The sequence below is a fragment of the Canis lupus genome, chromosome 2, assembly GCF_011100685.1.
Source record: "Canis lupus familiaris isolate Mischka breed German Shepherd chromosome 2, alternate assembly UU_Cfam_GSD_1.0, whole genome shotgun sequence".
Classification (NCBI taxonomy): domain Eukaryota; kingdom Metazoa; phylum Chordata; class Mammalia; order Carnivora; family Canidae; genus Canis; species Canis lupus.
In genome coordinates this window covers 20,581,758-20,605,276 of record NC_049223.1, presented here as the reverse complement: position 1 = coordinate 20,605,276, position 23,519 = coordinate 20,581,758, and the positions used below count along the sequence as shown (strand labels likewise).

The 23,519-nt window shown below is 43.3% G+C and overlaps 1 protein-coding gene across 1 annotated transcript; it reads right to left on the bottom strand.

Moving 5' to 3' along the window:
• Window positions 1-2,533: 2,533 nt before the first annotated feature.
• ACBD7 (acyl-CoA binding domain containing 7) lies at window positions 2,534-10,471 on the bottom strand. Its single transcript, XM_038530034.1, has 4 exons — window positions 10,394-10,471; window positions 3,102-3,219; window positions 2,907-2,969; window positions 2,534-2,821 (listed from the first exon to the last, which is right to left on the bottom strand). The coding sequence occupies exons 1-4, from the start codon at window positions 10,403-10,405 to the stop codon at window positions 2,748-2,750; spliced, it is 267 nt and encodes an 88-aa protein (XP_038385962.1). The 5' UTR covers window positions 10,406-10,471; the 3' UTR covers window positions 2,534-2,747.
• Between the last annotated feature and the right edge of the window lie 13,048 nt (window positions 10,472-23,519).

Genomic DNA, 23,519 nt, shown 5'->3' with positions numbered 1-23,519 from the left:
GAGCTGAACGGGCCCTGCAATCTCTGGCAAGTCCTAGAGTGTGTTTGTTTCTTGGAATCCTGGCTGTTCAGTTGGATACGCTGATTTCCTGTCCTGGGGATCTTCCCAATAAACTCCACTCCTTGGTGTCACTGATGTCTCTATCTTAAGGCTTAATGTACTTAACAAAGCAATATATATTAATGTTAAATTTTAAAGCATTCATTTGTTTATGATCACATAATCACGGGGTGCCTGTGTGGCTCAGTGGTGATCAGGTTGTGATCCCAGGGTTCTGGGATTGAGTCCCAAATGGGGTTTCCCACAGGGAGCCTGCTTCTCCATCTGCCTCTGTCTCTGTCATAAATAAATAAAATCTTTAAAAAATTTTTTTAAATTACATACATCTTAAGAAGATTGAGCAAAATGCCTACAAAACATGTTTTTCAGAGGTTTTCATTCCTAACAAAGGGCAAATCATATAAAAAAATTCATTGTGGGAGGAGTTAGAATTCATGCAACCAACTTGGGTTAAAAATAGGCTGAAGCAAATGATGACACGTTTGGTACCTGTTGTGCTTTACCCTTTGGTGTGACATTTTTTCCAAGGCTCCCTTATGGAAGGAGTGGCACAAAAGTAATTTGATTTGTGATTATTTGTTTCAATAGTTTTTAGTTACTATGGTCCATAATGGGAATCTCATGATGTAGCCAACCCCAGGCTTTGGGGACGGGCCTTCTCACCTGCCGCCCCACCTGGCAGCTGTGAAGCCCACATGGGAATAGCTCTGAGAGTTTCCAAGCTTTGACTGGAAGGAGCAGCCCCATCATTGCCGATGGCTTCGTCTTCTTTCATTTGGACGTTGACTTCATGACGGTAGACCCCTGACAATCTTCAGGAAGACTTAGTAGAGATGCGAACCATCTTTCTTTCCAAAAATTTCCAGAATAGGAATCAAGCTAGATTCATTTCTCATTAAACTTTTTATTTTGAGATAACAGTAGATACACATTTTATTGTGAGAATAATACAGAGCTACCCAGTTTCCCCAAATGGAAACGTGCAAAACCCCAGTATAATGTTACAGCCAGATGTTCACAGTGATACAGTCAAGGAACAGAACATTCCATCCAACGGGGTCCCTCCTGCTGCTTTTTAAAGCCACACCTACCTCCCTATTCTGTCCTCTATAGTAATCATTATTCTGTTCTCTATGTCTGTAATTTTGCCATTTCAAGAAAGTTACATAAATGGAATCACACACTATATAACATTTTGGACTGGCTTTTTTCACTCAGCATAATTCCCTGGAAATTCATCTAGTCAGTCTAGACTTTTTTTTTTTAAGTCACATGAAGGGACACCTGGGTGGCTTAGGCAGTTAAGCATCTGCTTTTGGCTCAGGTCATGATCCCAGAGTCCTGGGATCGAGCCTTGCATCAAGCTCCTTGCTCAGGGTGGAGCTTGCTTCTCCCACTCCCTCTGATGCTCCCCCTCCTTGTGCTCTCTCTCTCTCTGTAACAAATAAATATAATCTTTAAGAAAAATAAAGTCACATGAAATCAACTTATCCCTCATTGGTCATAGTGTACCAAACCCAAACCTTTATCCAGGGAATAGAGGTATTTTTGGGGGGGATATTTATCCTATGTAATCTCAGACAGATTTTAGAAGCACTAAAACAAGACTATCTTCTTTCAGGGAACCTGTGTGTAGCAAGAAAGAGGCCAATGTGATATTCCAGACTCTGCATTTTCACTCTGATAAAACTCAATATAAGAGGCACAGTAGTTGCACATTTTATTATCACTGGACACTATATTTAATTTTGAGGTCTTAAATGGAAAAATCCAAAGAAAAATAATTGATAGATGGCTTTTTCCTCTCTCTGAATAGTCACTGACTTGTAAGTTTATTTTTTTTAAATGAAGCTTATTCATTGTTAGGTTTTATATAATGTGTGCTTTAAATTGAAGGTAGGATAATTAGAGTTACCTCAACGATCAATTCTCAATTATCTCAAGAATCATTCAATTCTTACAACCCTGTGAGACTGATTTTTCCCCCAACTCTAGATGGGGCTTAGCAAGGTTAAATAATTTGTCTGAGGTCACCTAGTAAAGAATTATAGAACCAGTATGATGATGATTACCAAGGCCCCACATCAGTGAGAATCCCAAAGCTACACCGTGCAACAAAGGAAGAGCCTTGTTATTGGTTCTTAATAAACTGTTTTGATTACATACCAATAATACTAACTCACTGTAGAAAAACAGATAAGCCCCCCAAAATTGTTAATGTTTTTGTGGCATTCTACCAGAAGAATACTTTTTAAATTGTTTTATTTTTAATTTTTTAAAAATATTTTATTTATTTATTTGAGACAGAGAGAGAGAGAATATGAGCAAGGGTGAGGAGCAGATGGAAAGGGAGAAGCAGACTCCCCGCTGAGCAGGGTGCCCCATGCAGGACTTAATCCCAGGACCCTGGGTTCACGACCTGAGCCAAAGGCAGACACTTAACTGACTGAGCCACCCAGGTGCTCTATCAATGTTTTTTTTTTAAAGAACTTTTAAAATTACCTGATTTTAGCAAGTAAAATTCCATTAAATTTATAGTTTCAGCATACCTCTAATTAAGGACTACAATTCATGTTAACAGCAAACATATTCATGATGTGTAAAGAGTTAACGGTGCATTTCTTCCCTAGGTAGGTCATGATACCATTATGAAGGCTTCAAAAGGAAAACTTTCTCATAGCTGAATTTTAAATTCCATATTTTTCTATCAGCTCTTTTGCTTTAGGAATATAGGCACTCATGGCATCTTCCTTCGACAGCCCTAGAAGGACACAAACAGATGATCTCACTGACTGATGTCCTGGGAAATTAAGAAAGTTTATTTCACTTATTTAAGAATTAACAACCTTTTTGGAGGTTCCATGCTTCCCATTTAGCTTTGCCTTTTAAATCTAACATTCCTGGACACTCTGCCAAAAGAAGGACAGATATATTTTCAAGTTTACTTTTTACTCAATGCTTCTATAAATGTTCAGATGAAATGTATTATTTCTTAAATATATGATTTTAAACATATTATTAACATATATTATATAAAATACCAATATTAATGTCTCCAACCACGGATTGTTTGTAGAGCCCATAGAGTTCTTTCAGTTCTTCATCATCTGGTCTTGCTTTCAGCTTCCTCACATCTTCTGCAATTTTGTTAAAATCAGCCTACAACAAAAGGGCAAAAAGGCACATAGTGCATTCACTAACTTTCAGCAGGCCATCTATTTTGAGGGTATTTACCACCAAACAGTGGGAACTCAAATAATAATAATAATAATAATAATAATAATAATAATAATAATAATAAGGTTTCACACAGAACTATTATTGGTCTGGTTCCACCATAATTATCCTAATTTATTTAATTTATGGATAGTTGTCCTGGTATTTACCTGATATTCAGACAAGATATGGAGAACCACATACAATTGTTATTAGTGACAATTCCTTTTTTTATAGTAGGCTCCATGCCCAGCATGGAACCCGGTATAGGGCTTGAACCTACAACTCTAAGATCAAGACCTGAAGTTGAAGATCAAGAGTTGGATGATTAAAAAACTGAGCCACCCAGGTGCCCCAATACTGAAGATTCTTAATACTGAAAAATTTTAAAAACTGAAGAAACAAATAAATGGAAAGGTAGTCTATGCTAATTGAAAGAAGTAATATTGTTTAAATGTCCATACTACCTAAAGCAATCTACAGATTCATTGCAATCAATCCCTAACAACATTCCAATGGCATATTTTACAGAAATAGAAAAACAACCTTAAAGTTTGTATAGAACCACAAAAGACCCTACAGCCAAAGTGATCTTGGGAAAGAATAACAAAGCTGGAGTCATCATGCAGCCTGATTTCCAACTGTATTACAAATAAAGCTATAGTAATCAAAACAGTATGGTACTGGCCTAAAAACAAACACATTAATGAAATAGAATAGAGAGCCCAGAAATAAAAGCATGCATATAAACAGAGGGGGTAAACTCCTTGGACACTGGTCTTGCATGTATAAGTTAAAAGCATATAAATTCTAAAAATTAGTATTTTACATATATGCATGCTTTTTATTTCCTTATTACAAAGGAGCCGAGAACGTAGAATGGGGAAAGGTGAGTCTCTTCAACAAATGGTGCGCTGGGACAACCTGACAGCCATATACAAAAGGCTGAAACTGGACCCTATCTTACACTATGCACAAAAATCAACTCAAAATGGATTTAATGTAAGGTCAAGTAAGATTTTTTGTTTAGATCTTACATGAATGCAAGACCTAAGACCACAAAGCTCCTCTATAGAAAACAGAGGGGGTAAGCTCCTTGGACACTGGTCTTGGCAATGATTGTTTGGATCTGACACCAAGAGCAAAGGCAACAATGGGGTGCCTGAGTGGCTCAGTCCCTTAAGCCTCTGCCTTCAGCTCAGGTCATGATCCTGGGATCCGAGGACTGAGCCCCTTGCTCAGATGGAGAGCCTGCTTCTCCCTCTCTCTCTTCCTCTGCTTGTCCTTGCTCTCTCTCTTTCTCTCAAATAAATAAATAAAATCTTGCAAAAGAATAAAGGCAACAAAAACAAAAATAAAAATGTGGGACTCCATGAAACCAGAAAGCTTCTGCACTGTAAAGAAAACCAACAACAAAATGAAAAGGCAACCTATGGAATGGGAGAAAATATTTGCAAATCATGTATCTTTAAAAAATGAATAATATCCAAAATATATAAAGAACTTATACCACTCAATAGCAAAAAATCAATTAAAAAATGGGCAAATGAACGTCATTTTCCAACGACATACAAATGGAGATGGTCTGATGCTGCATGGGCCATGTGCAGCTCCAGCCTTGTACCTCCCATACTCCTGCATCAGTGATGGTGGAAGAGGGCCAGCATGCCTGTGAGGGTGAAGGGGAGGAGGAGGAGGAGGAGGAGGAGGAGGAGGAGGAGGAGGAGGAGGAGGATGCAGAGCTTGGCCTAGGGAAGGGAGGAGGTGCACCACCTGTGGTGGCAGGAGGTGCAGGAAGCCAGGGGAGGAAGAGGGGAGTGGAGTAGGGGGGTGGGGTGGGGAGGAGGCCTTGCCTGGTGGGGGGCATGTGGGGTTGTGGGGGCAGAGGTTTGTATGGAGAAGCTGGAACACCACCCGTTGGTCAAGCAGCCCAGCAATGCCTGGCAGGAAGGAGCTGACTGGCCAGCACCCAAGGAGAAGCACAAAGGGGAACAGTAGGCTGGGGATAAAGTGCTACTGAAGAAGATGAGCTGTTCATCCAAAAAAAGAAAACTCCTTCCAGATTACATTCTGGAGAAGTTAACTACAGCTGGACAGACTATAACATAAAGACATCATCAGAAAAGTTGAAAGAAACTGATTTGCAGAAAAAAACCGAAGAATGTGAAAAAGGAAGTGATTCCAAGAAAGCTGAAAAAGAAGTACAGAAAGTGCAGTCTATGGGTCAGAATAGAAGCCACTTGGCTCCAAGGCTAGAAGCTCAAAATCTGAGAGATTCGAGGCAATAAACAGAGAAAGGCTTTGGACAGAATTCTTTATATGGTCCCAGAACCACAGAACTACTGTAAATAAGTTCCTGTGTCTTGAAAATACCCAGAGATCATGACCTGAGCAGAAACTAAGCGTCAGACACTCAAATGACTGAGCCCCCTCAGCACCTCTACACATTTCTTTGTATAAGTTAAAAGCACATAAATTCCACAAATTAGTATTTTATTTTGTTTTATTTTTTATTTCTTTCATTATCTCTCCCTCCAATGTGGGGTTTGAACTCAGGACCCTGAGATCAAGAGTTGTATGCTCCACTGACTGAGCCAGCCAGGTGCCCCCTATGTTCTCCCAGCTTTCTCTGTCCCCTTTTAACCTCTTTGTTCATCTAAAAAGGGTTTTGGTGATTATTATCCTTAATAGGATTTTTCTTTTTTTAAAAAAAATCCACTGTATTTTACCTTGTGTTATTTAAATCAAGGATAAGCAGGCAATGTCACCAGCCTGGGTATCAAGTAAGAGAGGCTCAAGGAGGCATTCCACCCTCAGCCCCATTTTCTCTCTCCAGTGCATAGCTCCCTTTGATCCAAAGATCCCAAGTCCTAGTAGAGAAAGTGGATAGCCCCACTGTAATGTCAGAACCCCGGTGACCTCAGCAGAGTTGCTGGATCAAGTTTCCATCCAGCGCCAAAGGCAAGATGAAGGCAAGACAGCACAACGAGACCAGTTGTTTTGTGATGAACAAAAAGCACTTGTAAATCAGAGACTGGGTTCTGCAATGTAAATAATCTTGAAAATGGTCCAGCCTCCTCATCAATCTCTGCAGGAGTCTTAGAAGCACAGGTACATGTGGCAAGGGTCACTTTGCCTCATTTTTTTTTTTTTTAATGGAGACTTTTTTCTGAGTTTTTTTTTTTTTTTAAAGATTTTATTATTTATTCACGAGAGACACAGAGAGAGAGAGGCAGAGACATAGGCAGAGGGAGAAGCAGGCTCCCTGCGGGGAGCCCAAGGTGGGACTTGACCTAGGACCTCAGGATCATACCTGAGCCGAGGGTAGATGCTCAACTACTGAGCCATCCAGGTGTGCCTCATCTTTCTGAGTGTCTTTCTAGGAAGTTGTCAACTGCTTTAAACAATGTCAGGGTTAAAAACATAGACTCTGGGCGGGGGGGAGTGTGCTCAGTCAGTTAAGCATCCCATTATTAATTTTGGCTCAGGTCACGATCCAGGGGCCATGAGATCAAGGCCTGCACTGGGCTCCAAGTCAGCTTGAGATTCTCTCTCTCTCTGCCCCTCCCCTCTCTCTGCACGCACATTCTTTCTAAAAAAAATTTTTTTTTTTTTAATTTATGATAGTCACACAGAGAGACAGAGGCAGAGACACAGGCAGGGGGAGAAGCAGGCTCCATGCACCGGGAGCCCGACATGGGATTCAATCCCGGGTCTCCAGGATCCCGCCCTGGGCCAAAGGCAGGCGCTAAACCGCTGTGCCACCCAGGGATCTCTACGCACATTTTTTCTAAATAAGTATGTAAGTACACAGGCTCTAGAGCCAAACTGCATTACTTAAGAACTGTGTATCCTCAGGCAAGTTATTTAACTTGTACTGTTTTCTGGGCCAGAATATGGGACAAGAATACCACCTATCTGCAAGGTTGTTAGGAAGATTAAATAGGTAAACACATGTAAAATATTTAAAATAGTGCCTGGGACACAGTGTTTAATAAGGTTACCATTATTATTTTAAGTCTCTTTGGGAAAAAAAAAATAATTCTAGAAAAAACTGGAAAAAAAAAGGTACTCCTAATAAAAAGGACAAAATGAAAATGCTTGGTAAGTGCCCAGGGCTTGCTCAGGGCAGGGCTGTTCAGAGAGGCGTAGGGATCTCCCCCTTCAGATTTACTAGCGTCTGGGGTGTTCCACTTGCTGTGAGGTCTTGGGGCCTTTTCCAGTGACAGCAACTCCATTCCTCTTGGCAAGCCATGCCTTGAGGAGAATTGTAAGACTTCTCAACGACCATACCAGGTCCTTGCCTTCCAGAACGAACTTCTGGCAAATTGATCCTCATATACAGGGGAACATAGAACCACATGACAACCTAAGGGAAGTCGTGTACCCTCTCCACAAGAGGTCAGGCCTTCACAACGTGGTTCCAACACACCCTCCTCTTCGTGGCTTCTCCCAGTTCAAGCACGATGAGCTTTAGGTAAAAGAACATAGGCCTCACATCAGGATCTTGGATTTTTTTTTAAGATTTTATTTATTTATTCATGAGAGTCAGAGAAAGAGAGAGAGAGAGAGAGGCAGAGACACAGGCAGAGGGAGAAGCAGGCTCCATGCAGGGAGCCCGATGTGGGACTTGATCCTAGGACTCCAGGATCACACCCTGGGCCGAAGGCAGCGCTAAACCACGGAGCCACCCAGGGATCCCCAGGATCTTGGATTTTAATTCTAGTTTTGAGGGCAGCCCGGGTGGCTCCGCGGTTTAGTGCCGCCTTCAGTCCAGGGCGTGATCCTGGAGACCTGAGATCAAGTCCCACGTCGGGCTCCCTGCATGGAGCCTACTTCTCCCTCTGCCTGTGTCTCTGCCTCTCTCTCATGGATAAATAAAATCTTAAAAAAATAATAATTCTAGCCTTGAGACAAAAATGCCATGGGATTTTACGCAAACAACAAAGCTCCTCTGAGACTCAGTTTCAGCCAAAAAAAAAAAAAGATACTATCAATCTCAGTGGGAAGGTGTTAAGATTAAACACCAGGGCACCTGGGTGGGCCAGTGGTTGAGTGTTTGCCTTTGGCTTGGGTCATGATCTCGGGGTCCTGGGATCGAGTCCCACATCAGGTTCCCCACAGGGAGCCTGCTTCTTCTTCTGCCTACATCTCTGCCCCTCTCTCTGCCTCTCTCATGAATAAATAAAAAATAAAATCTTAAAAAAAAAAGATGAAATACCAGTAAGAATGGGTATATTCTCCACTTCATTCTGTTGACTCTGCCCACCCAGAGCTCATCGCTTGCATCATACTACCGAACAGATGTACTGAACCCCCACAATGCACCAGGCCTTTGCTAGGCCGACAGGGAGGTGCAGGGCAGCTGGCGCTCAGGGAGCTCAGGCTCCAGTGGGAGCTGAGCAGGTCAACAATGATCATGTGACACTCACTCCAGTGGAGGAGCTGTGGGTGCTCTGGGGATGCAGAGGAGGGAGTGTCAGCAGGTGTGGAGGAAGCCCTCGGGAGGAGATGGGAGGAGACGGTGCTTGGCTAAGCCTGAGGGATCCGCTGGCACCTGCTGGATGGACAGGGGCACATAAGGCTGTTCCAGGTGGCCTGGACAGCATGTATCAGGGCTCAGCAGGAAAGCAGCCTGCGACTGGATTTGTTCCCCACATGTGCCTAACGGAGGCCAGGCAGAAGGATTCGTGGTGGCAGCAAGAGCTGCGCCTTGCAGAGCGCACGGGTTGGCAGTCCCAGCCCCGCTGAGCCCTTGGGGAATAAATGAAGGAGGGTCTGAAAACTATCACAGATGAGAAATGGCTTTAAATGTACAGTTGTTTACATTTAATTCCAAAGCATTCTGGGCCAAAGGGCTCACTGCTTTTGGTGAAGAGTTTCAGCATCTGTTGAGCTCATCGTTCTAGCGCCGGGTCCTCGGTGTCCTGCTTGAATGCATGTGTCCATCACTCCCCTCTAACTGTGCTGGAGTCTTCCACACAACCTGCCTGGAGGCCTCTTCCCAGACTCTCTCCTGTTCATGTTTTCACACGGCTCTCTGGCCACACCCCGGTGGTGCAGCAATGACCCCAGTGTCACTACCAAGACTCACCGGGAAGGGGGGTGGAGGGGGTGAGGGGGTGCATCCTGCTTTCCTGGGGCTGGAACCCTCTCACCACCTAGCAGTACTGACCACCCCAGCCTCTGTGTAAACTTCCCTTCCAATCACCACAGCTGAAAATAGCCTGTTAGGGTGACTCTCACCTAATCTAGCTTTAGTTTCTGAAGCCAAAGGACACGGTCATCCCACAACACAAGGTTGACAAAGTCTTTCCTTTTTTTTTTTTTTTTTTTTTTTAGATTTATTCATTTGAGACAGAGAGCATGAGTGGGGTGGAGGAGAGGGAATCTATCTCAAGCAGATTCCGTGGTGAGCATGAGATCATGGCTGGAGCCACACCAAGAGTCAGGCGTTCAACCGACAGGGCCACCCAGGCGCCCCAACAAAGCCTTTCTGAGCAATCATCTCCCACTGAGGGACTGAATTAGGAAGATCATAAATTCTCACACCGCGTGGTTCCTACAAACATGTATGGAGGGAAAGGGGTTAGTTACTTGCACGTTGGAAAAATCACGAATCCCCAAGACTCAAAAAGGTGCATCTTCTTGAAGAAGCAGTCTGCCCTCGAGCATCATTTTGATGAGCATCCTCAAAACCTCGAGTTTTGAGATTGAAAGATGTGATTACTTTGAGGGAAGCCTGATAGGAATTAGGAGTCATACACAAGGGGAAAACCGCTACATGTTCAAGGACGCCCTTATCTTTGCTGGTCGTTTCCCACCTGCCTGGTCCTCCGGGGGCCGCCGGGTGTGCGCCCTCGGGGGCCGGCGCCTGCTCCGCGTGCAAGCGATCCCCGGGCTCGCGGCCGGCAGGCGGCCCCCGGCGGTCCCCACGGCGGCGCGGGCGCTCGCGACCGGGGGCGGCGGGGTCCCCCGGGGAACTCGCGGGGGGCCGGGGGCGCGAGGACTGCGGGCAGCAGCCGTCCCAAGCTCCAGGTCCCAGTCGCCCGCCCCCGGGGGCCTCGCGCAGGCCGCACGTCCGGCTCCCGCGCGGCCTCCGCGGCCTCCGACTCACCTGCAGGGACATGGCGACGAGACCAGCCGCCGCCGCTCCCCGGACGCGCCCTCCTCCGGCGCCCGCGCCCCGGGGCTTCTTAAGAGGCGGCGCGCCTCCGCCCGCCGGCTCCCATTGGCCGCGCTGTGGGCCCGGCCGGCTCCCATTGGCCGCCGGCGCTAGGGGGCGTGGCCAGCGGTGAGCGGCACCTGCCCTGACCCGCCCCGCCCCCCCGCGCCCGCCCGCGTCCCCTGCAGCGCGCCAGGTTAGCAACCCGCGCCGCTGCAACTGGAAAGGCGAGGAGCAGAGAATTTAAATGAGTTCCTCTCCGCTCTTGGCTCGCTCCCCAAATTCTTTCTCAGGGGGTTGTTTGCAGGAAATCCTGAGAGGTCTCCTTAGGGCACGGACGTCAATGGGGATTCCTTTTTGTATATATTACATCCCTCTGCCCTCTCCTGATTCCTAGAAACCTGGATGGCAGTTTTTCGAGACCTCTCACGTCGCCTCTCCCATCTCTAGGACAGACAGTTCACTAGCAATGAGACAGGCGTCTTCTCTTTAAAAAGCAAAAACATTCTGAACACGTGCTGCAACCACCCTAACCGGTTGTTATTGTAAAGGCACAGAAGCCGGCGCCTATTCAAGTTGACCCCATTCTCCAGGGGAAACCAACCCAATGTCACTGCAAGTCTGCAGACACACACAATGGGGTTCTGATTCAGATTTAATTAAGTTTCCAAAGAACTAGAACAGCAGTTCCTGGTCATATGAGGAGTTCATGTCTGACTCTTAAGAAGAAACTTTGGTGGAGTGAAGTGACTGGCAAGAAGGGACAAATTAGGGTTTAGAAAGTTACTCCTCCGAAACGTCTAACAATTCAACAGCCTATAACCATGCAACTGATGGAGAAGAAAGGCCTCAAACTTTTTTTTGGATTGTTTTGGCATAAAATTACATTTAAAAATATTTTTGCTTTACCTTTTCAAGTTTTTAAGTTTTCTCCTCGCAAATATTTTCATGGTGCAATCAATGAATTTCCAAGTAAAAGATAAAAAGTAAACGTTAGCAAAACGTATTGGCCAGAATTTTTTTTTTTTTTTAGTTTTTAAGTTTGCAGGCGACAGCAAATACATTGTCCGTTGTCAAGGCAAATCGCAGCTTCAGAATGGTGAGTGCTTTCTCCGCTTAGGAAGCCCTAACAGTGCTTCAGTCGGGGAACACTGGGGATGAGCTCCAGGATCGGTGTGTATCTGGAGCTGGGACATTTGGGCATTATAGTCATTGTAAGAAATCAGGAAATGGGGAGAAGGAAGATTCACTGTGCTCTGTCGTATTCTCAAAGTCTAGAATGTTCTTCTAAGAACTCTTTCCAAAGCACATTCTCCTCTTGAGTTGCCCTCCCCTGAACAGAGGCTAAAGCCATGGTGTCTTGTTCCACGAAACAAAAAGAAAGAAAAGACAATGGAAATACTGATGTCTTCTGTCCAGTGATCATAATATACTAGGTGTAGTGAAAACTCAGCTTTCTGGAGCGCTTAGGGAGTGAGACAATTTGGACAATCAAGTTCCTTTGTTTTCCTTTTACTATTTTATTAAATACTGACTGCAAACCAACATACATATATCCATTTTTATGTAAAAATTTAAAAATAAAGGGCACATTTATTAACTTACCTCCAGTTTAAGGAACAGAAAATTATCTTTGCCTTTATGACACTCCTGATTCCATTCCATCCTATCTTCCTCACTGATTCTTTCATTCATTCAAACAGTTATTGAGTGCCTAATATGAACAAGGCACTGTTCTAGGTTCTTGAAAAACATTATTCAACAGAACAAACAAGATTCCCATCCTTGCATCACATTCTGGTAGAAGATTATGGACAATAACACATATAATAACCAAATTATGTAGTTTTTAAAAAAGTGTTACATAGGGGCACCTGGGTGGCTCAGTGGTTGAACGTCTGCCTTTGGCTCAGGGCATGATCCCGGGATCCTGGGATCAAGTCCCGCATCTGGCTCCCCAAAGGGAGCCTGCGTCTCCCTCTGCCTATGTCTTTGCCTCTCTCCGTGTCTCTCATGAATAAATAAATAAAATCTTTTTATAAAGGTGTTAGGTAATAAGTACTATTTTTAGAAAGGAGCAAAGCAAAAGAGATGGGAAGTCTTGGGTATGTGAGATGGAAGAGGTGACTGGCAGTGGTAAACAGGGTAATCAGGGTAGGTCTCTGAGAAGATGACATTTGAGTAAAAGCTTGAAGGATTGTGAAAGAGCTAATGAGGAAGACCCTTAAGAGATTCCCTTCCACAGGCAGCATCCTCTACAAAGGCCCTAAGGAATGAACTTCCCCAGCAGAAGTGAGGAACATCAAGGAGCCAGCATGACCAAAGCAGAATAGGAAGAAGAGGTCAGAGAATAGAAGGTGGATATCAGATTGTATAGAGTCTTACACAAAGACATTTGGGGTTAAGTGGGAGTGAAACAGAACCATTGAAGAGTTTTGAGCGAGATCTGACTTGATAGGGCTTACTTTTTAAAAAGATCACTCTTGGGGGCCCTGGGTGGCATATTCAGTTAAGTGTCCAACTCTTGGTTTCAGCTCAGGTCGTGGGATTGAGCCCACACCTGTGCTCAGTGTAGAGTCTGTTTAAAACTTTCTCCTTGTCTTGCTCTGCCACATGCTCGCTCACTTGTTTGCTTGCTATCTCTCAAATAAATAAATCTTTTTTTTAAAGGTTTTATTTATTTATTCATGAAAGGCACACAGAACCCTGGAAACTTAATGTATAAAGAAGAAGAAAGAGAAGAGGGCTGAAGACTAAGCCATGGGAAATTGCAATGTTAAAGAGCTTGATAAGAAGAGGAAGAATGAGTGAAGACAGGGAAGAAAGAAGTCATTGAGTAAGAGAAAAACCAAGAGAATGTGGGGTCCAGAAAGCATACCAAGTGAGAAAACAGGTCAGGTTAAATGAAGGCTAAGAATTACCGACTGGATCTTGGTCATCCTCAAGATCACCAATGACCTTGGGAGAAGTTTATGTGCAATGGGTGTGTTGGGGAGGGGGGCTGCTGATTAGAATGGGTTTCAGAAAACACGAGGTGCAATTATATAAGTTTTTTTGGGATCTCCCTTTGTTTATCCTTGCACCTATGTCACATTGTCTTAATCATTAAATCCTATCTATTTTGTTCATCCTCATTAAGGGTTGTTTTGGCACTATGCTCTTCCCTATAAATTTTAACATCCATGAGTCAAGTTCCACACAAAAGAAAATTCTTGAATTTTTCTTGGAATTGCATGGAAAAGCTCTATCAGTCAAGTGAGGGTGGAGAGGGCGATATCTTTGTTTTTCTTTTTTTTTTTTTTTGAGGGTGATATCTTTGTAACGCAGTTTCACTATTCATAACTCATTCTTTTCCAATTAGTTTCCTTATTTAGTGTTTTCAGATAGTTTTCTAATTTTCTCCATTGAAGATCTTGCGCATCTTATGTGGATTTCTTTCCTTTTTTTTTTTTTTTTTAAGATTTACTTATCTGAGAGAGTGTGTGCCTGTGGTGGGGGTTCAGGAGAGAGAATCTTGAGCAGACACCCCGCTGAGCATGGAGCCAACATGGGGTTCCATCTCATGAGCTTGAGATCATGACCTGAACTGAAATCAAGAGTTGGATGCTTAACTGGCTGAGCCACCTATGAACCACCTATGTGGATTTATTTCTAAGTAAATATATAAGTTTTGATTATGTTATAGATGAAATGTTTTTAAAAATTTCATTGTTGATCCTTTTGTAACTGGTACAGAGAAAGGGAATTGATTTTTGTACATTGACTCTATCCAGCAGCTTTGATAAACATTTTTTTTTGATAAACCTTTTTAAGTTTTAATTATTTTTCAGTAGATTATTTTGGGTTCCCTATTTAGCAAACAATAGTCTATGAATAACGATAGTTTCATTTTGTCCTTTCCAACCCTCAGATCTTTCTTTTTCTTGCCTTTCTGCACTATCAGGGACCTGAGTATAATAATGAATAGGAGTAGTAACATAGGATTCCTTAAAAGTATTTACTTTCAGAGTTTCCCCATAAAATGTGACATGTTCACTGCAGCTGGCTTATTTCAGTGGATATATATGATGTTTAGTATGTTAAGGAGGTTTCTTCCTATTTGTAGCATGGCAAAATCTGTTTTCATGAATGGATGTAGAATTTCATCAAAAACATTTTTTTTAGGGACGCCTGGGTGGCTCAGTGGTTTAGCACCTGCTGTCAGCCCAGGGCATGATCCTGGCATCCCAGGATCCCTGCATGGAGCCTGCTTCTCCCTCTGCCTGTGTCTCTGCCTCTCTCTCTCTCTCTCTCTCTCATTCTCTCTCTGTCTCTCAAGAACAAATAAAATCTTTTTTTAAAAAAGCTTTTTTAAAAACATATTTATTGGGATGATTGTATGTTTCTCCTTTGATCATTTTTTTTAAAAGGTTTTATACATTTGAGAGAGAGACAGAGATAGTGAGAGAGAACATAAGCAGGGAGGATTGGGAGAAGCAGACTCCCCACTGAGCAGGGAGCCTGAGGTGGGACTTGATCTCAGGACGCTGGGATCATAACCTGAGCCAAAGCCAGATGCTTAACTGACTGAGCCACCCAGAGGCCCCTCTCCTGTAATCTTTTAAAGAAATGGCTTACATTTATTGATTTTCAATAGTTAAGCCAACCTTGCATTCCTTTTTTCTTTTTTTAAGATTTATTTATTTATTTATGATAGACGAGAGAGAGAGAGAGAGAGAGAGAGAGAGGCAGAGACACAGGCAGAAGGAGAAGCAGGCTCCATGCCGGGAGCCTGATGTGGGACTCGATCCTGGGACTCCAGGATCCCGCCCTGGGCCAAAGGCAGGCGCTAAGCCGCTGAGCCACCCAGGGATGCCCCAACCTTGCATTCCTTATTAAGCTCAACCTGACCTTGATAAAATGTTTCTCTCTTTTTAAATGTATGACTGGACTGTGGGCTATATTTTGAGAGGCTTTTTTTTTTTTTTTTAATCCCTGTTTATTTTGTAACTTACTTTCCTTCCTCAGACTTTTTTTTTTTTTTTTTTTTCTGTATCAGCATCATGGCAGTACATAAAACAAGCTGGGAAAGCATCCTGCTGTGTCTGTATTCCAGAATAAGTTGTGTAGAATGGAGAAAATCACAAATGAGAGGAGGCCCTGCACAGCAGCCAGTGACACTCAAGCTGATCTTCCTCTTGCTGCCTCCTTCACTTCCAACTCCTGAGGCTTCCAAGGGAAGCCTGACTGCTTACCCCACCCATTATCCAATAGTCAGGATGAGTGTCCTACAACACGGGCCACATTGAGCGTGCACACGTCAGTGGCACCCTGCTTTCTTACCATAAACTCCAAACTATCTTTGGCATTAGAGGTAGCTCCAATGCTAGTGAAGCCCTCAGTGAAAGTCACTCATGAGATTTCCCCCCAAAACCTGTTAAGGGCTCTGATATGCTGCGAAACTGCCTCTGGAAACATCATCCACCCTCCTGCACGAACATGCCAGAACCTGGGCCAGGTGCTGCAGAACCTTGGTGGCCGCAGCACACACCGGGCTGTGGAGCTTCTGCAGTCTTGCCCAGGTTAGGGGGATGGTGGCCTCTCGTCCTCTTGTCTCCCTGGAGGCTCCTGGCAGCCTTTCAGAGGTTAAGCTGCCGTGATTTTGGCGGCAATGCTTTTGAATGCTGCAGAGGTGCTGCTTTCCACTTAAATGGAACTCGGTTGAGAGACGGCTGTGACCATTTGGACCCCTCCATCTGAGGCGCAAAATCCTCTTGGCTCACATGCCCTTGCACACACAGCAGTGCAAATTCCTTGCTCAGCCCGTACTGGCCACTGGTTCCTTGCAGCCCCCGGCAGGTCTCCTGCATCTTCTCACTGGGCTCCCTGAAGTTCATGCTTTTAATACTCCTTGTCAAGTGTAAGGATCAGGGTTGGCCTCCCCACATTTTTTCTTTATAGCTGTTTCCTGCTCCCCTCTGTGAGGTTTGAGTGTGTCCTATCTGCATCTGCTCTGGGGTTCCTGTGGTGAACCTGAAACACAGATGTTTCAGTATAAACTTGAAACTGAACCTGCTGAGGAAGTTCCCAGTGGACCCCTGGAGGCCCTGGCTGCTTGTCAGAGGGAGGAGCTGGGGTGGCTTATCTGTGGGACGTTGCCCAGGAAGATGGGAGTTTCCTTTGGGCACAAGCCAAGGTGGTGGAGGGAGATTTGGTTCCTTCTGTGGCTTTGTCACTGCTCCTCATGTGTGGGTGGAAGAAGCAGCCAGAGGGACACAGTACATAGGAGTCTGTGCTGGGCTGGGGCACCTCACAGGCCCCCTCTAGGGGGCGCAGCCCTGAGGCCTGGTTGGGCAGTGCCACTCAGATCCCTTGTGCAGGTGAGGCCTTGTTAGGGTATTGGGGTGCGGTGGGGGGTGTGGAAGACAGCACTGGACCCTGGCAGGGTTAGGCTGTCTTTGCCCTTCTGCGTGGAGGCCTGGCCAAGCCTGGGTTACTCCAAGAGCAGGGAATTCATGAGTTGATTTGTGCTGGTGGAGAGGCCACTGCTTCTGAAGGTGAGGTGGTCTCTTCCTCTCCAGGTCGGGGACTGGGGGACCTTCTACCCTGACAGCTGGTCATCCTCAGGTGGCTTCTGTTCTGTGTTGCTTCGTAGAGTGCTCTTCCAATAGGAATTAGAGGTGGGAACAGCCAGCTCCCTGATACTCCCTGCTGTGTTAGCAGAGACTCCACACAGTACCTGATAAGGTGAGGACAGCGTGCTGCTGTTGGCTACATCAGCTGAAGCCTGGGGTTTCAGGGCCACGATGGCCCTCTTGTAACTCAGGAGCAGGTAGGTGGCCACCACTCTGCACCTATGCCCCATCGGCGAGTCCTGGATCTCTTCCCTGTGTGACACACAGACACCGTCAACTCAGCCAGCCTTCCTTGTAGTCAAGGAGTGGTTCCACATAAGGCGTTAGTTCTTCTCCATGACCTGTATGCACCCATGGGTGAGCTATGAAGTGCTCTCTTGTAGGGACTGAGAAGGAGAAATGTCTTGAGCAGTTTTTCACACTCCCTGGACATATAAGAGAGGACATGGTGTATTTCACGGAGTACCCACCCCTGCAGCTCCTTGAAGGCAGGGGTCCACTGACCAGTGACTCCAGGATGACCCTCAGATTCCACATCTCCACTTTGGGTCCATCTTGGCCTTGGAGGAGTTTCAGGGCAGCATAAGTTGAGGGAAGGGGGTGGGGGCTGCCAAAGGAGGTACCCAGCTGTTGCCAAAGGTGAATGTTACTGGAGCCAAGTCTTAAACTTGATTATCATGTCAGTATCTGAGAGCAGGTGTCCTGCCTTTAACTCTATGAACAATGCACTTCTAGGGACTGTACCCACAGATTTTCTGTGACAGAATTTGTCTGCGGCCTTTTTTCTTGGAGAGCTCCATGAGCCACTAGGAATGCAAACACCTCTCTTTCACTAGAGTACTCCATGAAAAGGCAGAGTGTTTGCTCAGTCTGGATCACTTCAAGTGATTGTTTTGGGATGATCGAGGCCTTCCTGATTCTTACTTCACAGGACAGTCTCTGGAGTTTGGAGGAGTTCTATCTACTAAGCTTGGTCAACTTACCCTTGGTGACAGTCTTGAATGCTGGTGGCTTCCCATACAGATCTCCTTAGCAGAGATGGCTGAGAGGCCCAGCAGTATGTTGGACTTACTGCTGACCTTAGAGTCAAGGTAACCCAGGATCAACTTAAAATTGGGAGAAGCTGGTGAGAAGGTTGGCTCATATCACCTCAAGAGAAAAATCAATTCCAGAGTTCACCTATGAACTTATTTAAAAAAAAAATTTTTTTAAACACAAGGACAGACAAGCATACTAATAAAAACAAAGACTAACAAACTAAATTTAAAAAGTGAGAAGTTTAGAAAGGGAAATGAGAAAAAAATGGAAATGAGAAGAAAAAAAGGAATAGTAAAGAAAAATGAGCGAAAAATAGTATTTTGAGTGGCATTAAGTACATTCATAATGCTGTGTAACCATCACCACTATTTCCAAAATTTTTTCATCCTCCTAAATAGAAACCTGGTACCTATTAAAGATCTTCTCTTCTCCCTTCAGCCTTGTTAACTTCTCTTCTACCTTCTGCCTCTATGAATTTACCTAGTCTATGTACTTAATAAAATGTAATTGCATAATATTTGTACTTTTGTGATTGGCTTGTTTCACTTAGCATAATGTTTTTCAAGTTCACCTATGTTGTAGCAGATGTCAGTACTTTATTCCTTTATATGGCTGAATAATATTCCATTGTATGTAAATATGACATCTACTTATTCATTATGGACATCTAAATTGTTTCTACTTTTTGGCTGTTGTGGATAATGCAGCTAAGAATATTAGCATATGAGTATCTGTTGAGTCCTTGCATTCAATTCTTTTGGGTAGGAGTGGAATTGCTGGGTTATATCAAACATAATTCTGTTTTAACTTTTAGAAGAATTGATAAACTGTTTTCCACAGCAGCTGCACCATTCCACATTCTAACCAGCAACGTAGGAGGGTTCTGATTTCTCAGTATCTCTCACTGATACTTGTTATTGTTTTATTTTTTTTTTTAAAGATTTAAAAATTTTGAGAGAGAGAGAGAGCATGCCCACGAGCATGGGGGCTGTGGGAAAGGAAGTGGGAGAGAAGCAAACTCCCTGCTGAGCAGACAGCCTGACCTGGGGCTCAATCTCACACCACCTAGGATCACCACATGAGCCAGAATCAAGAGTCGGACACTCAATCAACTGAACCATCTGTTGCTTTCGAAACAACAATCCTCATGGATGTGAAGTGGTATCTCATCATGGTTTTGATTTGCGTTTCCCTAATGATTAAGGATGTGGAGCATCTTTTCATGCGCTTATTGGACATTTGTGTATCTTCCTTGGAGAAATGTCTTTTTGAGTCCTTTGCCCATTTTTGAATTGGTTTTTTGGAGGACTCAAACTCACAATCCTGAGATCAAGAGTTGCATGCTCTATGGACTGATCCAGCTAGGTGCCCCATGGTTGTTTTTTTATTTTTGTATTTTTCAGTTTTTGCTTTTTGTTGTTGAGTTGTAGTTTTTACACATTCTGAATCTCTTATCAGATATGATTTGCAATCTTCTCCCATTCAGTGGCTTTTCATCTCACCCTCTTGATAGTGTCCTTCGATGGACAAAGAATTTTATTTTATTAATTTTTTAAAGTAGGCTCCATGCCCAACATGGAGCCCCAACATGAGGCTTGAACTCACCACCCTGAAATGGATCAAGATTTGGGCTGAGATCAAGAGCCAGATGCTTAACTGACTGAGCCATCCAGGCACCCCTAAAAGTTTTAATTCTGGTGAAGATCCTATTTATCTATTTTTTTCTTTTGCTACCTATGCTTTTGTTGTCATATTCAGGTTATCATTGCCAAATACAACGTGATGAAGATTTTCCCCTGTTTTAAGAGTTTCGTAGTTTTACCTCTTAAGTTTAGATCTTTGATCCACTTTGAGTTAATTTTGTAAAGATTTATTTATTTATTTTGGAGAGAGAGAGCATAAATGGGAGGGGCAGAGGGAGAGGGAGAGAGACTCTCAAGCAGATTCTGCACTGAGCATGGAGCCCAATGTGGGGCTCAATCTCACAACCCTGAGATCATGACTTGAGCTGAAACTAAGAGTTGGATGCTTCACTGACTGCCACCCGGGTGCCCTACTTTGTGTTAATTTTTGTATGGGGCATAGGTAAGCATCCAACTTCACTCATATGCATGTGGATATCCAGTTTTCCCTGCACCATTTGTTGAGAAAACAGCTCCTTCTCCATTAAATTGTCTTGGCCCCCTTGTCAAAAATTAATTGTTATATATTTGAGAGTTTAATTCTGGACTGTCTATTCCATGGTCTGTCTTCATGCCAATATCACACTGTTTTGATTACTGTAGCTTTGTAGTATGTTTTGAATATCAGAAAGTAGGAGTCCAAAAAAAAAATGTGTGAGTCCTCCAATTTTGTTCATTTCCCAGGTTGTTTTAGCTATTCAGGGGTTCCTTGAAATCCAATATGAATTTTAGGATAGGTTTTTCTAACTCAACAAAAACACCCATTGAGATTTTGATAGGGATTGCACTGAATCTTTTTTTTTCCCCACAATGCTTTTTATCAACTAATATATATTTTACTTTCTTTTATTGTCTGTCTCCTCTATTAGAACTTTGGTTCATTGCTTTATCCCTAACACTTAGAATTCAATAAATACTGTTATTTGTTGAAAAAAGGAAGGAAGGAAACATTCTTACGTATTCAGCATCTGGCATATTGCTTGACACATACAAGATGCTCAATAAGAACTAGTAAGCAAAGTAAACAAACTGGTAAACAAAGTAAAACGCTATTTATATTTTTCACCTAATACATACTTAGACATATGTACACATTTCTACACTATCTACAAGTGTAGAAGCACTTTCTACAAGTGCTTCTCAATCACTTGTTCTCATATTGCTTCAGAAAGAATTCTGTGATAATTTAGTTGATGTAAATTTCTGTACTTGAAATAATTCTAAAATTGTAGGTTTATGTTTATCTATGGCATGTTTTGAATAGTTACCTGCAGCTGATTTTATATCCAGACACTTCATTTCCAAAATTACTGTTGCTCTTTAGGACCTATGGAAAATCTAAAGCCTAGCATCACACTAGGCTTCTGTCTGTAAAAATAAAACAAAACTCTAATAGTCTACTTAAAAAAAAGAAAACATCTCAGACAGCTTTGAGAGCATTTGATGTCAGGAGTTTCAAATCTTTTTTAATAGAAGAACAGCTCTCTGTCAAGGCCCCTGACAGCCTTGCTTGTCTCTACCTAGCCATGTACGGAAGGCTTGACTGCAGTCTGAGTCTTGGCGGAATGCCTGGGATTCTTCCTGGAGCAAGGTCTCTATCATTTTTTCTTTTCTCCTTCCTTCCTTTCCTTCCTTCCTTCCTTTGGTGGGAGAGAGAGAATCTGAGAATCTTAAGCAGCCGGGCTCAATCTCACAATCCTGAGATCATGACCTGAGCTGAAATCAAGAGTTGGGTACTTAACCAACTGAGCCACCTAGGCGCCCCTAGGTCCCTATCTTGTGGAAGACACCCCCCCCAAAGGTGTTTCTCTTCCATTTCTCTAGTTTTAGCGGGACTTATGATTTCCATCTTTTCCTCCCCTTCCTGCCCCATCCCTCACCACCTTAGGCTACAGCTGCAGGCTTCTGTATAAGTCTATGAAACTACTCAGCTGAAGTATAAAGTTGGTTTGTCAATGCAGAGTGACCCATCACTCATGACACCTATGGCTATTGATCTCTGGGAGTAGGGATGTTATCCTATGGGCCTAGGGATGCAGGGGACTGACATCCTGCTGGTCTTGCTTTTACTGTCTTATAAGTATGATAAGTGGTCTAAATCCAATTAGATTCTTTTTCTCCTTACAGGTTTTATCTACAGACGCGTGGCACTGCCACCATGCTGTTTGCTTAGAGGTCGCTTCACTGCTTGAAAAGCCTCACACATACATTGCCTCTAATGACATGACTTATCACCAAGTCCTTTAAACCACTCTTACATCATGACAGGCATATAAATCTAACAGCAGTCCAATTCTAGAATTAATATAAAAAGAAAGCTTTATTATTCAAAACCCAAAGTGAGGTTTACAGTAAAATAACAGCTGTCATTAAACATTATATTTATATGCACATATGTACATACACCACATATATAAGAGTTAATCTGATAACTTGAAGACTATATGAGAAAAATACAAAAATGCTATATGAGAAGGAAATCAGAACACAAAATTTAACTGGTGGTATTATTTCACAATATAAACACATGAGTAAATGTGAAACAAATTAGAAGGGAACGCTGAAAGAGAATATTTTTGAGTCACTGGGTCGTGGGAAGAGTCTTCACATTTTTCTTATAATGTCTGTGTGATCTAAATGGGAGAAATCACCTTTGACAATGTAGTTACTCATTTTAGCAAAATTCTTGCGGAAATTGTATTAGTATTCTCAAAATAAAACACAAGCACTAAAATCACAGAGGCTGTTAATTTTTATTATTTTTTAAAAATGATTTTATTTATTTATTTATGAGAGACACAGAGAGAGAGGCAGAGACACAGGCAGAGGGAGAAGCAGGCTTCCTGCAGGGAGCTGGTGGCAGGACTTGATCCCAGGACCTCAGGGTCACGACCTGAGCCGAAGGCAGATGCTCAATCACTAAGCCACCCAAGTGCCCCTAATTTTTATTAACTCTAATTCAGGATGGAGTTACTAAGTGCTTTCTGCATGCCAGGGACTGCACTAATCTTCTTACATAGATGATCTCTCCTAAGAAGCACAACAGGTACTATTTTTATCACTTCACTACACAGCTTGCTTTAGGGGTTCACCCTAGTCAGAGCTGAAGTGAGGATTTCAAGTAGGCAAACTGGCTCCACAGCCTGTGGGATGTAGCAGTCATCATAGAGTGACTGTAAGCCGAGGGGATGCTCTACCTCTAACTCGGCACTCTGGAACCTTAGGGGGACGAAAACTTAGGCACGGTTCCTTCCCATTCCTCTAGCATTTCAACTAGATATGTGTGTCCCCACTTCCCTGACAGCTTAGACCCTAGACGGAAGACTTTTAAAATTGATGTTTGCAGTTCATCATAAGGAACCAGTAAGGTTCATTTTACAAAACAAAAGCCTGTGGTTACACTCAAATTCTTATAACTTCATTCTTTTTAGTCTTTTTGATTGTGATTTAAAAATTTTTTTATTTATTTAATTTTACTATTATTTTTTTATTGGAGTTCAATTTGCCAACATATAGCATAACACCCAGTGGATTTTTTTTTTTTTAAAGGTCACACTGGGGGCTCCAGGGTGGCCTAGCTGGTTAAGCATCTGCTTTTGGCTCAGGTCAGGATCTCAAGGTCCTGGCATGGAGCCCCATTCAGCTTCGTGGCAGCTGCTGGGGAGTCTGCTTCTCCCTCTGTCCTCACCCCCTACCCCTGCTCGTGCTCTCCCTATCTCTCAAATAAATAAATATATTTTTTAG